Source organism: Benincasa hispida, chromosome 3 (assembly GCF_027475165.1).
Source record: "Benincasa hispida cultivar pf3 chromosome 3, pf3_genome.v1.1, whole genome shotgun sequence".
Taxonomy (NCBI): Eukaryota; Viridiplantae; Streptophyta; class Magnoliopsida; order Cucurbitales; family Cucurbitaceae; genus Benincasa; species Benincasa hispida.
The window spans coordinates 53,340,806-53,355,609 of record NC_143480.1 but is presented as its reverse complement, the minus strand read 5'-3'; the positions used below and the strand labels follow the sequence as shown (position 1 = coordinate 53,355,609).

General features: G+C 34.7%; 1 protein-coding gene across 2 annotated transcripts; it reads left to right on the top strand.

Moving 5' to 3' along the window:
• The first annotated feature begins 6,082 nt into the window (after positions 1 to 6,082).
• LOC120073993 (phospholipid-transporting ATPase 1-like) lies at positions 6,083 to 14,148 on the top strand. Of its 2 annotated transcripts, XR_005480858.1 has the most exons (9): positions 6,083 to 6,742; positions 6,956 to 9,317; positions 10,129 to 10,468; positions 10,614 to 11,391; positions 11,504 to 11,627; positions 11,738 to 11,957; positions 12,340 to 12,798; positions 13,251 to 13,547; positions 13,686 to 14,148. XR_005480858.1 is itself a non-coding variant. In XM_039026946.1 (8 exons), the coding sequence occupies exons 2-8, from the start codon at positions 7,559 to 7,561 to the stop codon at positions 13,456 to 13,458; spliced, it is 3,888 nt and encodes a 1,295-aa protein (XP_038882874.1). In that variant the 5' UTR covers positions 6,083 to 6,742; positions 6,956 to 7,558; the 3' UTR covers positions 13,459 to 14,148. The 2 variants fall into 2 exon arrangements, 1 of the variants encoding a protein (XP_038882874.1); XM_039026946.1 differs by having other exon boundaries at positions 13,251 to 14,148.
• The last annotated feature ends 656 nt before the right edge of the window (positions 14,149 to 14,804 follow it).

Genomic DNA, 14,804 nt, shown 5'->3' with positions numbered 1-14,804 from the left:
AAAAAATCATGTGGTATTGTCGTGAAAAACATGTGGATCAGTTTCAGAGTCCCCTACAACAGGATCAGTTTCAATATCCCTTAAACGGGCAAACAAAGGTTAGAGAAAAGTATACACGAGAAGGTGAAAGTTTCGTCCACGATTTACAATCACTTACCTTATGACAATGGATGGGAATCTCTAGTCTATTCGTTAGTGTCGCTACAATAGAAAAGATTCTTCTCACGATAGGGAGAGAGATTTTGTGGTATGTCACCTGAGCAAAGAGGTTTTATGGTTGGTCGCCTGAATAGAGAGTGATTTTGTTATTCATGCTTCTGATGTGTCTTGATGTCGGTTGAGAAAAGTTGAAGATCCCTAATTTCTTTTATTGTGGGATTATAATTCTTTGTGTTTTAGGGTTTTTTTTTTTTTTTTTTTTTTTTTTTTTTTTGTATTTTGAATTCACGCCTTGGTTTGGTAACAATCATATCAGGTAGGTGTAGATTTGATGTTTGGCAGACTACATCATTTACTGGGATAATTATTTTAGTTATAGTGTATTTGTTGTTTGTTGAACGGTTTAGAAACTCTCTAGCTTCAATATCTGAATGTTGGGTCTTTTATTTTAAGTGAGGGTAGTTTTGACAATTTCACATTATTATTTTTATTATTTAATTCGATTTTTTCATTTTCACAATTTAAAAAAATATTTTATCATTTTTCCAAATGAAACCTTAAATTTTGCTATTTATCTGGTTAACTCTTTTTTAAACCCTTCTATTTAGAACCATGATTCAAACACAAGTCTAAAGATGATCACAATTTTTATTAAATTAATTCAAAATGAACATAGTTCAATGGTAATTGACATATACTCTCTTTCTCAAGGTCTAACGTCTCATCCCACTCCACAAACATTGAACACTTAAAAAAAAAAAAAAAAAAAAACCTTTATCAATTTATTGAGTTCAATATTTTGTTAGGACAAATTAATGAGTTAAATTATTACTTTAAAATCCAAAAAGTAAGTTAGCCCATATTATGTATTGCGTAATGTCATGGGGATTTGATTTTATTTTATTTTATTAGATCTTTTTAGAGAAAAGCAATAATAAATGTAGAGAGTCAAAGCATTAATGTTATTTGATATGAAATTATGACAATGATAGCACAAAAAGTTCCTTAGCTACTAAGTATATTTATCTTAAGAAAGGCATTTGCAAATTAAATTAATTGAGAAGATTAAATATAAATTCAATATATATAGTGAAATTCACTAAAGTAAATACCATAAATAAAGTTGGTTGTTTTGAAAAGGGGGAAGCCCAAAAACACCACATGTTTATATTGAGGAAACCTATTTGATTAAGGTTTTAATTAAAGCAAACATACGATTTAATATTTTTTTTAATAATATTTGGAGCGAAAATTATTCCTCTAATATCAAAATTGATAATCCGGACACTATGTCAATTGAGTTATGTTTATTTTAATTATAGGATGCTTGACAACTTATATATTCGGTTTATTTAAATATATAATTCATTAAAATATTATTTTGATTCCAGTGCTTTAGATCTCATTTTATTTTAGTTTTATGTTTTAATTTAATTAAATATATACTTAAAATGATTTCGGTATTATTCTTTACCGTTAATTCGAAATTAACTTTATTCAAACTTTTGTAAAATAACAACAAAAAAATTTAATAAAAAAGGGAAATGAATATGTTAAAAAAATTTAGAGAAGGAAGATTAATATAGATTTTTTTTTAATTTTTTAATGTTGATAAACTAACTGTGAAGACTGATTTATGATTTAATGTAAAAACTAAATTTAAATATTTAAAAATACATAAACTGAAATTGAACGAGGTTCAAAATATCTCACCTAATGTAATCATTTGTTTTATTGGTCAATTTTTTGTAGTTCGAGATTGTAAAATAATTTCACAAGAAAAAAACATTTTAGGAAAGAAAAACAATTTCTACCTTTGAAGTTGAATCAAAATTTCAGGTTATCGACCAAAAAACTTAAACTTATGAGTGAAGGTAAATTTAATTATATCATATAACTTTCTTCCTTACTTGTGTACTTGAAATACAAAAAAGACCCAACAAGTGAAAATCAAAATTAATTGGGAAGAGAAACAACATTACAATAGCTTGAAACACAGGACCTTCCTGAACCACCTGCTCTAATACCATCTTAAATCACCGATTAAGAACCCTCCAACTTTTTCATTGTAGGTAAATTAGCAAAAATTGAATAGTGAGTAAAAGTTGTAACGCTAAAAGTCTAGCGTCTAATTTGATGAACTGAAAGTTCATAATAAAATTTGACAAGTTTAAGTGTATAAATGGATTTTTCTCAATAACATAAATTAGAGAAAATAAAAAGTTGTGTATTTGTAATTGGTCGTATTCATTGCTTTGCTCATCCCTAATTAAACATAATCATGATATTATAATAGGACTTAGGAAAAAAAAAAAACAAAACTTCATACTAAGTCTTGTCCATAAAGTCAAATGTGTTGAACTACATAAATCCTTCGTTGACGAAAATGAGAACATAAGACCATATAGTCATTAGGAGTAGCAAGAACGTCACTTGCTATCTTATCATGTTATTCTAGGTCGATTATCCTATTTTTCTTGGCTTCATTTTTTTCCAATTCTTACATCAACGTATTTTTTAGGTTAAATAACAAATTTGATCCGTACAATTTAGAGATAGTTGGAATTTAGTCCTAAATTGAAATTTAGTCATTATGACTCGATAAAACTTTGTAAATAAGTCTTATAATATGGTAAAATCTTCATAAATAATTTTTAAATTTTTATCAAAATATAGGGACTAAATTTATGATTGAACCTATTTATTTTAACATCTTATTTAAATATCTCCTATTTTCTCTCTATTTATGTTTAATTCACAATTAAACATTAAGTTAAATATATCGTATATATTTACCATTATGCTCCAAAAATCAAATTTAAACACTTCATATTCATTCGTCATACTGTTCTAAGGTTTAGTCTGATATGAGCTAATAGGGAGACCTCATGGACCTACAAATCATGGGCTCCAATGATCCGCAATTAACTATTTAACCTAATTAACCACCATTCGATAACTATCAAGTCACTCCACTAAAGCCCAGTGGTTGCATTCCCCTCACTATAGATATATTACGTTCACTCGATATAACCATGATTAGTAAGTTAACCCTTCACAGGTTGTTTGTAATAATGACCGGGTCAAAAGCTGTTTTAGCCTCGAGATTACATCTTGCTCCTTAAGTCCCACTGATTCTCTAATGAACAATTGATTTTTGATTCAATCACTAAATCGGGTCATTTTCGGTTCAATGAGAAGGTGGGACCCCTTGTTCTACCCAGAGTCAACACTTAAGGGAACAACCTCTCTACTATCCCTAAAAGTGGGTAAGAGTGAGTTCCATCTTGCACCCTATATCCCCTAGTTATTTACCTGGTCTTACCCCATAAATGAAAGGCTTATTGAATTGGTGTAGTTGAGCCAACCCTCACCTATGCAAATCTAAGGATAATCCCGAATAAACAGAAGTTCATAGTTAGCTCAAGATTAAGGTCAAGTTAACTATTTTTGAAATAGTCAGTCTTAAACAACAAACAATTTTATAAAGTAAGAGTGACTTAATTCTTTGTCTGATCTTATACAAACTCATTGCATAGGACGCCCCTGCTCCTCATGGCAATACATGAACGAATCAGAATCACTTTCGTTTATAGCACTTTATAACAAATTGTAACAATTACAGAGTGGGCCGTATCCGATAGTATTACTAGAATAAGGTACTTAACTTTATTCCTATAGACCATTTTGACTATTTACTGAACTTGATCCACTCTTATGTCTCTAAATAAAGTTCATGTATTCATATAATAGTCATGGATCTTTAGTTTATTGGATTAGTTTTTACAAGTGCAATTCATATATTCAACAATAATTTTATTGAATAAACGTCAATGACATCTTTATTGATTATAGAATATGTTTAACATTACAAACTGTGAGTTTTAGGACATACAACCCGACATTAATTATAATTAATAGTATTAATGCATTGGTTCTTTACGGTTTATTATATCATTAATTAATTGATCTAGAGTAGTTAAATTCAAATATTATAATTTAATATTTAATAGAATTTTCTAAATTATAAATTTAATATTCACATATTAATTAATTTTAATAATACAAAATAAAAGAAGAAATTCATGTATTAAAAAAGGAGAGATAATGAGCATCAAGAAAACCTACACTTCTGGATGGGTATCATCTAAGAAATGCATAGGAATAGCTTAATCTTATGCCTAAAACTTCAAAACTTGTATCAAACAAGAGGATGTGTATTTCTTTCCCATTCCTACCCTTATTCTCATCTTAATTCCCTCAATCCAAACATCTCCTTAGTTTATTGGTTATATTTTTATCAGATTCCTCTCTTTTGGGCTAAATCTCCCGTATATCTATTTTGGGGCATTCTTTTAAGGTCGAGGCCTGTGGCATAGGCCGATTTCTCTTTCCCCAACCTTTCTTTGTTTTGGGCTTTCCCTGTTAGCTTAGAGCCATGTTACTTCTTCCACTATTTTACATTATTACCTCTTTGTCCAAAACAACCCATGATATATGATAAAAGTTGACACTAAGGGTGTGTTTTGATTGGTAGAGTTAAGTTGGTTTTAATTGCATGCATTGTTAATAAATTATTAATGTTTGAGGTGTAAAGTCGAGTTGAGTTGACAATAATTGTCTATGTTTGAGGTGCAGGGTTGAGTTGTGTTGGTATAGGAAGTCTGTGTTTGAATTGTAGATTTGAGTTAAGTTGAGTTATAGATATTAGTACAGTTTTTTGTAACCTAAAAAAACATGTATTTTTATGAGTTTTTTTTTTTGTTATTATTATTATTATTAGTACTACTACTATTGTTATTGTTATTGTTATGTTTTGTATTTTTACTTAACTTTTAGTTCCACCATTCAACTACACATGCTTTCCCAAATTTTTAACACTCATTTGATGTGAACTCAATAATTGAATATATTTAACAATTTTCTACATATAACTATTACATTTAATGTATATATAATACTATTATTTATATAATCAACAATCTTACAACAACAAAAACAACCCTTCTACAAACTTTAATGATCATGGAACGTATGAATTGAACATGCACAAAAAAACAGAGTTGTCATTAGAGGTTTATTTACATGTTCATAAAAGAAAATATAAACATGACCTACACAACAATGAGTCAATTTCATGCATACAAAAAAAATATTGTTCCTTAAGATAGTCAAACTAATTAGTCCTCCAATTAGAGTAAACAATATCTCTTTCTAAATTGTGGTGAAAGTGTTGAGAAGCAATTGGTCTTTTGGATGTATATGAAAAGTATGTCTATAAGGATGACTCGATTGTTAGGAGATGACTATTAAATGCTAAAAACTAATAAACTAATAATTTCAAATTTGTATTTAAAAACACATTCGCTAGCCGAGTTTTTTCCCCTTTTCTTTTAGTATATAATCGGTTGTGTTAGTTGTTAGTGTTAGTCGTTGGAGAATAACGACGAAGTTGATGTTTGGAGTTGGTCACCTAAGGTACTTATCAAAGTTGGCCGCCATAAATGGTCGTCATTGAAGTTGATCGTTAGAGTTGGTCTTTGTCGGAGTTGGTCGCTTGAGGTGAATATCAATATTGGTCTTCATAGATGGTTGTCAACGAGTTGATTATCAAATGTGGTGTTCGTTGAAGTTGTCATCGGAGGTGGTTGTAGGAGTACAAAGTTAGTCACCAAAATATGGCAGTGGTAGTTGCCAGGAGTGGTCGACGGGTGGAGCTATCAAAGATATTGTACGGAGGGAGAGTTGTATTGAGTTGGTAAAAATAACCAACTCAACTTAACTCACGTGGATGAATCAAACGTTTTCTTAATTTTAAATAGATTTTTTATAATAGAGGCGAGAGGGTTATAAATTTGTACTAAATTATTATTTATTAAAGTTAGAAAGATTTATATATTATTTCGAGAATTGAGGGACAAAAATACTTTGAGACCATGAAACTTATGGAAGAGAAAGAGGTAGAGAAAAGAGAGAAAGGAAGATGATAAGTTTTAGAGCGTAACAAACACAAAAAAGAAGGGTGAAGAAGGAGACGGTGCCTTATTCAGTGAACCAGCCAGGCATCGGATCGATCCATGGAAACCAAACCACAGCACCATATTCAATCAAACACAAACCCATTTCCAATTGCATAGCTTCCTTTTCGAATTGGTGGTTTTCCGATTCTCTCTCTCTGTCTGTCTGCGATTTCCTCGGTCTTAGCATCTCTCTCTCTGTTTCTCTATCTCTCCAATTCATTCCTCTTTCAATCTCTCTTTCTTTCTTTTTCCCTTTCCCTTTTCTATTCTTATCCCTCTTTCCATTCTTCCCATTCTTCCCCTTCCCCGGTGTCTTAATTTATTCCTTTTCTTTTGGGTGTTTTTGATCTTCCCGCCCCACGATTTCTCTCCGGTGATAACCCATTTCAGGTGGGAGATCCTCCGATCTGCCCTTCCCCCCTTCTTGTTTCTCTCACTTCTCTCCCATTTTGCTCTATGATTTCGTATTCAGTGCATTGAAGGGGCCTCTGATCTCTCTGTTCCTCTACTTTCTTTCATCAATTCCGAGACGATAACCCTTCTCTTTCATACGCTTCTTACAGGTACCTTTCTTCTTTCTTTCTCTTTAATTCTACCCATTATTTGCATATTCCTTTTCTTTTTGTGTTTTTTGTGATGATTGCTTATCCGGGTCTGATTCGATTTGGGAGTTTTTTAAAGTAAAAAATGAAGGGGAAGAAAATTCTTGGGGGGGGGTTTTGTTTTTCAGGTCTAGGGTTGGTTATTAATTCGCGTTTGTCTCATTTGATATCTAGTTTTTGGCATTGCGTGCTTGGGGAATCGTTAAGGTGGTGTTGCTGTTTCGGATCCACGAGAGGGCGTTGTCAATACTTTGTCGAATCGAGCTGTTTGTGCATCATTGATTCCTCTTTGATCAGATTTCTGTGGGGCTCTGTTGGAAACTTGAAGGGCCGGTCTCTGATCTGATTTTTCTTGCGTGTAAGTTTGCCACTTCTCTTGTTAATTGGAAACGGTGTCCGAGGGAAAGGCAGGAGTTTGAATGTGTCGTCATTGCTAAGCCCTTCCATCTTCCCTTATATTTCACTGTCTTCTTCACTTCCAGGCAGAGGGATTTTTCGTCCAACTTTTAAGGATTTTTTTAAAAAATATTTATTTGATTTTATTTGAATCATGATGACCTTTAGTCGCTGAGGCGTGGACGTTGGAATTGATTGTTGGGTAGAACAAGAATATGGGTTTAGGAGGATGATGGGATGCGGATTCTTGGTGAGATGGAGATCAAATTCTTTTGGTTCTTTGTGTTTTGCTTGGATGGAGTTGGGATGAAAGGTTTAATGTGTACTGGGGCTTCGTTTGATTTGCATGTGTGACTCCCTAATGTGGTCAGAAGCTAATTTATGACATCTGGTCAGCCCTTGCTGGCTTCATCAGAATCTCCATCAGGTATTGAATACAGATCCCCATCCCGAAATCGTGGTTCCGTTGGTTGTTTATGTCGCAGTGCTTCCTTCACCTCTTCCGGTTACGATGATGCTCAGAGTGACATTGTTGATGTGAAGGAAAACTGTGCCAGCCCTTTTGGAGATAACGGTTGGAGTAGTGAGAATTGCCTCAGACGGTCCTCTTCGCTTTCTAGGAAGAGGCAATTTTATACTGTTGGCTCTTTGTTTCCTCAGCAGTTTCCTTTTGCCTACCCCACCCAGGATAGAAGACGCCTGGTCTCGTGGGGTGTAATGGAGTTGCATAATATTGATGATAACACTGCAAGCTTTGAACTTACTAGGGTCCAGGAGAAGTTGCATAAGGCGCAAAGAAGTCGTCATAAGAGTATGCAGTTTGATGATAATTTACAGCATGACGATAATCCAAGGTTGATATACATCAATGATCCAAGGAAAACCAACGACAAGTATGAGTTCACAGGAAATGAGATAACCACCAGCAAGTACACATTGATTACCTTCTTGCCAAAGAACCTCTTTATTCAGTTCCACCGCGTAGCCTACCTCTATTTTCTTGCTATTGCAGCTCTTAACCAGCTTCCACCTTTGGCAGTCTTTGGGAGAACAGTATCTCTTTTCCCCCTTCTGTTTGTGCTCTGTGTTACAGCTATTAAAGATGGCTACGAAGATTGGCGTAGACACAGATCTGATCGTAATGAGAACAATAGACAGGCTCTGGTGTTTCAATCTGATGAATTCCGATTTAAAGTGTGGAAAAAAATACGAGCAGGTGAAGTTGTAAAGATTTGTGCTGATGAGGTCATTCCCTGTGACATGGTTTTATTGGGGTCAAGCGATCCCAGTGGCCTTGCTTACATCCAAACGATGAATTTAGATGGTGAGTCAAACTTGAAGACAAGGTATGCTAGGCAGGAAACAGCATCTGCAGTAGCTGAGGGGTGTTCATATTCTGGTCTTATTCGATGTGAACAACCTAATAGGAACATTTATGAGTTCACTGCCAATATGGAGTTCAATGGCCATAAATTTCCCCTGAGCCAGTCAAACATAGTCTTGCGTGGTTGTCAGCTGAAGAACACAGAATGGATTATTGGGGTGGTTGTCTATGCTGGACAAGAGACAAAAGCCATGCTAAACAGTGCCATGTCTCCTGCCAAGCGAAGTAAACTGGAGGGTTACATGAACAGGGAAACATTGTGGTTGTCAATTTTCCTCTTTATCATGTGTCTAGTTGTGGCGCTTGGAATGGGCTTATGGCTCGTTCGGCACAAGGAACGGCTTGATACCTTGCCATATTATAGGAAAAGGTATTTCACAAATGGAGCAGATGATGGTAAGAGGTACAGGTTTTATGGAATACCCATGGAGACATTTTTCTCCTTTTTGAGTTCTATTATAGTGTTTCAGATTATGATACCGATATCCCTTTATATTACAATGGAGATGGTGAGACTGGGCCAGTCATATTTCATGATTGAAGATAAGCACATGTACTGCAGAATCTCTTCCTCAAGGTTCCAGTGCCGATCATTGAATATCAATGAGGATCTTGGTCAAGTTCGCTACGTATTTTCAGATAAAACAGGAACACTTACTGAAAATAAAATGGAGTTTAAAAGAGCTAGTGTGCACGGGAAGAATTACGGGAACAACTTGTCTGAGGCATATCCATCAATGTTGTATTCCATCCCAGGTACGGAAATTGATTTCACTGCTACCATCATCATATTTTGTTATCCATGTTTGGGTGAGCTCATAAAGTTTACTCCTGTAAGCTAAGCTGTGAATGCAGTTGCCATTGGTTTGTGTTTCTTGACTTCCTTGCATTTCTTTTAGCTTGGTGGTTGATAAATGTATCAAGTATTATTGTTGTTGCTCCTAATTAGATTGTTTTTCTTATTTCTTTTTTGCACAACATTCTAAATGTACACATGCTAAGTGTACTAAATTTCTCTACTCTGATTGTTCTCTATCTTTTATTGCTCAATTTTTAACTTTTTTTTTTCCTGAAGGAAATATCTATTTGGATGTTTGTTATTGAGCTTACATTTCCTCCCTGGGAGATGTTACATTTTTCAAAGTTAGTCTCTTAATCGAACAAATGCCGTTGGGTATTTCTTCATATATGGTATAAACATTAAAAGATTTGTATCGACAGGCCATTTCTGGCTTGTCGGTGGTCTCAGTTCTCAATTTTACAAACTACTATCATAATTTTTTTCCTGTTGAGGTGTATGGTATATTCATCTATGATCTTCAGAGTTCAGAAGGTGGTGGTTGGCACATAACTTCCGAAACTAATAGAATTAGGTTTGACTTGCACTTCAGATGACAATAAAATTAGTTCTAGTTTTTGGTGTCAGTATGACCTCCATTAGATGGCCAGCTCATGTCGTGTGATGTTGTACCTCGAGTAATCAAAACCTTCTGGCAGATGAAATTTTGGGATTGTATCATGTGTTTTCTTTCTTTTTCCTTCATCTAGTGTGATCTTTTTGCAACAGCAACTTTAGGGAGGAGGAGGTGGAAACTTAAATCTGAAGTTGCTGTTGATACCGAACTTATCAAATTATTGCACAAGGACCTAAAAGGAGATGAAAAGATTGCTGCACATGAATTTTTTCTTACATTGGCTGCATGCAATACTGTAATTCCTATTCACATGGATGACAAATCTAATTATGCAAATGGTGAATTGCACGAGGAGGATTTTGATACTATTGATTATCAGGGGGAATCCCCTGATGAGCAAGCACTAGTTGCTGCAGCCTCCGCTTATGGATATACCCTTTTTGAGCGCACGTCTGGGCATATTGTTATTGATGTCAATGGTGAGAATTTAAGGTAGATAATCCCTTGCTTTCTAATTTTAATCTAAGCTTGTCTAATTATTTTTTATTCCTACCCTGTTATGTTGTGTTTGAACAATTTTTATGATAGTTTGCTCCATACAACATTACATCTTGTCCTCCTTTTTTGTGAATTCTAGGTTAGACGTTTTGGGTTTACATGAATTTGATAGTGTTCGCAAAAGAATGTCTGTTGTCATCAGATTCCCCAACAACACTATAAAGGTACTGGTAAAAGGTGCCGATACTTCGATGTTGAGTATTGTAGGCACTGACTCTGATAGGGAAGAATTTATCAAGCATACTACTCAGAGCCATTTGTGTGAATATTCAATGGAAGGTTTGCGAACACTTGTAGTTGGTGCCAGAGATCTGAAAGATTCTGAATTTGAGCTGTGGCAAAGCAGATATGAGGATGCTAGTACTTCACTGACTGAAAGAGCAGTAAAACTACGTCAGACAGCATCCCTTATAGAATGTGATCTAAAGCTTTTGGGTGCAACTGCTATTGAGGACAAGCTTCAAGATGGTGTACCTGAAGCCATTGAATCTCTTCGGCAGGCAGGCATAAAGGTTTGGATTCTGACTGGAGATAAGCAGGAGACAGCCATATCAATTGGTCTCTCCTGCAAACTGCTGACTTCTGATATGCAGTCAGTAATTATCAATGGAAATTCCGAGAATGATTGCAGGCAACTTTTAGCTGATGCTATGGCAAAATATAATATTAAATCAACACAGTGTGGAAGTCAAAGACCGAAGCTGAAGAATTGTGAGAATGAATGTCATAATTTACCAAAGACATCTAGTATGTCAGATTTTAATGAAGAGAAAGAAGACGTGACTGATAAACCACTAGCTCTAATAATTGACGGAAACAGCTTGGTGTATATTTTGGAGAAGGAATTGGAGTCAGAGGCAAGAATCTTGTTGTTACCTTTGAGAACCTTTACGTTGCTGTATCAGTAGTATCATTGTATTATTTCATAGCTTGTTAATGATTGTTGAAATGATTTGTATTTTATTGCAGCTTTTTGACCTTGCAACTTCATGCGATGTTGTGCTATGCTGTCGTGTCGCTCCTCTGCAGAAAGCTGGAATTGTTGATTTGATCAAGAGTAGAACTGATGATATGACATTGGCAATTGGAGATGGTAAGATTTCTTCTCGGACTTCCTAAATATCACAACCTCTGTTTGTTGAGTATAACTGACAAATGCTTTCTGTGCTGTACTCGTTTGCTGTCCAATGGCAATTCTTTTAGGGGCCAATGATGTCTCAATGATTCAGATGGCCGATGTAGGTGTTGGTATATGTGGACAGGAAGGGCGTCAAGCAGTAATGGCATCTGATTTTGCCATGGGACAATTTCGCTTTTTGAAAAGATTACTTCTAGTGCATGGACACTGGAACTATCAACGTGTAGGCTACATGGTTCTTTACAACTTCTACCGCAATGCTGTTTTCGTCTTGATGCTCTTCTGGTATGATAAGTGTCTTTTTGCATCATATGGCCGATATACATGAATTCCAAACCATCAACATCGAACTGCTTTCAAGGTCGCCTTGAATACTATATGTCATCTGATGAACTTAGAGAGAAATACTTCAAAATGGAAAGTGTAATTTGTGCTATAAAAGGAATCATTTTATGATTTTATATGCTGGTTTATGAATAAATTACATCTTGACAATATGGCACTGACCTTTATGATGGTGATCTTTTTTAAAAAGGGAGGTCATTTTATGGCCTCCCTTCTCTCCAAATCCGGAACATGAAAAGGGAACAGAATCACGGCTATGAAACGTGTCATCTCTTGATGAAATTTGCATTATTAATGTGCCCTTTCATTTTGTATTTCTTAGGTACATTCTATGCACGGCATTCTCAACAACTTCAGCTTTGACTGATTGGAGTAGTGTGTTTTACTCTGTTATTTATACTTCTATCCCTACTATTTTTGTTGGTATTCTGGACAAAGACTTGAGTGACAAAACCCTACTCCAATATCCTAAGCTCTATGGTGCTGGCCATAGACAGGAGGCATACAATTTGCGTCTCTTTTGGTTCACAATGATTGATACCCTGTGGCAGAGTCTTGTTCTCTTCTATGTCCCATTATACATTTACAAGGAGAGTACCATTGATATATGGAGCTTGGGAAGTTTATGGACAATAGCAGTTGTTATCCTTGTGAACGTGCACCTGGCGATGGATGTTCAACGTTGGGTATATATTACACATGCTGCAGTCTGGGGGTCCATAGTCATAACATATGCCTGCATGGTGGTATTGGATTCGATACCTGTTTTTCCTAACTACTGGTTGGTATCTTATATCAAAACTTGATTGTCTCATCTTATTTATGCTGCAAATGTTAGGAGTTTATCTAGGGGTTGTTTGGGACGTTGAATTGGTTATTATAGTTAGTAGTTATTATAATATGTGGGTTATAGTAGTCTATGAGTTATAATAGTACGTATTTGGAGTGCAAACTATTTTAATCTAGGTTACGGTACAGACTATTTTAGTTTAGATTACAAATGAGAAGAGTGATGGTTACAGAATAGTAAACACCACCGAAAATGAAGGTTTTCAAATAGTTTTATTGTAACTAAGCATAGATTATGAAAATTAGAAGTTCAACTATTATAATGGGAGGTCCAAACATTAAATTGCTATAATAACCCACTCCCCACCTAAGGCAAGTTGAGGTTCCAAATGCCTCTTAGTGTATTTACATGCATGATTTAACCTTTTTGTTGTTGTTTTGCAGGACGATCTTTCATCTGGCTAAGTCCCCAACCTATTGGTTGACTATATTGCTCATAATAGTTGTAGCATTGCTTCCACGCTATCTTTTCAAAGTTGTGAATCAAAGATTTTGGCCCTCAGATATTCAGATAGCCCGAGAAGCCGAGGTGCTGAGAAAACGAAAAGGTCGTGAACAAATGGGCTCAAAGCGAGATCGAGATTCCAATTAACACGTGTCTACTCTTTACCGTCTTTGTGAGCAAAAACTCATTTGCAGATGGCTTCCTTGTGGTACACATGCGTGATTGTAACTTTGAAGGTTAGACGTGCCAAGTGATGCATTTGTCCTTGGACATAGATGAATTCTTTTAGTTAATTATACTTTGAGGATAGATGTCCATTCTGAAAGCTGAAGACGCATTAGGAAGGTCGTCATATGATACAAATTTTCTTTCAGTTCGTCCTCAGACTGATGTGCATCACGAGAGTTGGATCACAGAGTTTGAAGTTGGGTGTGATACGAAGATGGGAGAAGATGCAATGCCCCAGCAAATGATATGCCAAAAGGATGCAAAATTTCGTGTCCAAAGTGGAGGGATCTCGAGTCATAGGGTTTATGTTTTGTTTTTTTGTTGGAATGGGAGGAGGATGGAACTAAACGCAGAATTCTCTGATACTGTATCATATGATATTAGGGTGCTGAGGTAAAAAGAACCTACACAGTTTGAAAGAGAAAGGAGAGATTGAATTAAAGTATATAATAGGGGGCTTTTTTTCTTTTTTTCTTTCTTTCTTTTTTTTTTTTTGTTCCTTCTTTTTTTAACCCTTGTAAAGATTTGAGAAATTTTTACGCATCAACATAAGGAATGACACAAGTGTGATGGGGAAAGTACAACACTCACATACACCTTTGGATTCTATTGACCTCTTTTTTGTGCATTGTAACCATTTTAGCTTAAACATCAAATGAAAAAGGAATAAACGTGAAAAAGTTAGAATCTTCATTTTGTTTCAGCTGTTGAATTGTTTGAATGGAAACTCATTGATCTGTAATGATAGGACCCTTTAAAACTTCATGAAATGGCAAGAACAAAACTGCCAATGGTTTTTCAGTAGAGAAGCAAACTTGATCTCCTTGCATTGTTTTCATAACATTTACCCATTTGATGTGTTTCAGAGGGAATTTATTAAGTTCCCAAGTTTTTTATTTCCTTGCATGGTTATTTGCGTAGTCTTGATTGCAAAATGTTATGTAGGAAAATGATAGTATTGATTAGAAACATGATTTTGAACATATTAGGGAGGCATTTCTTCTATAAATGTTCGTAAACCAAGAATGAAAAAAATTGGGATATTTTGGCTGTTGAAATATCGCTAAATTTGTGGAACCAATAGAAATATAAGAGGTAACATTTTTTTTCCCTCAATATATCTACAAAATATTGTCAATGTTGACAAATACAATATATATATATATATAAATATATATAACGATGTTTTAAGTTGCTAACCATTTAAATTTTGTTTCTTTTTACCACCTAACCTTCATTTCTAAGAAATAAATTTGAAATAAAAA

What these genes read in the sequence shown, in the direction of transcription:
- LOC120073993 (XM_039026946.1), top strand. Translation starts at nt 7,559, where the DNA reads ATGACATCTGGTCAGCCCTTGCTGGCTTCATCAGAATCTCCATCAGGT. An exon ending in TTCGTCTTGATGCTCTTCTG is followed by an intron (nt 11,958 to 12,339) that starts GTATGATAAGTG and finishes TGTATTTCTTAG; the next exon opens with GTACATTCTATGCACGGCAT. An exon ending in CCTGTTTTTCCTAACTACTG is followed by an intron (nt 12,799 to 13,250) that starts GTTGGTATCTTA and finishes GTTGTTTTGCAG; the next exon opens with GACGATCTTTCATCTGGCTA.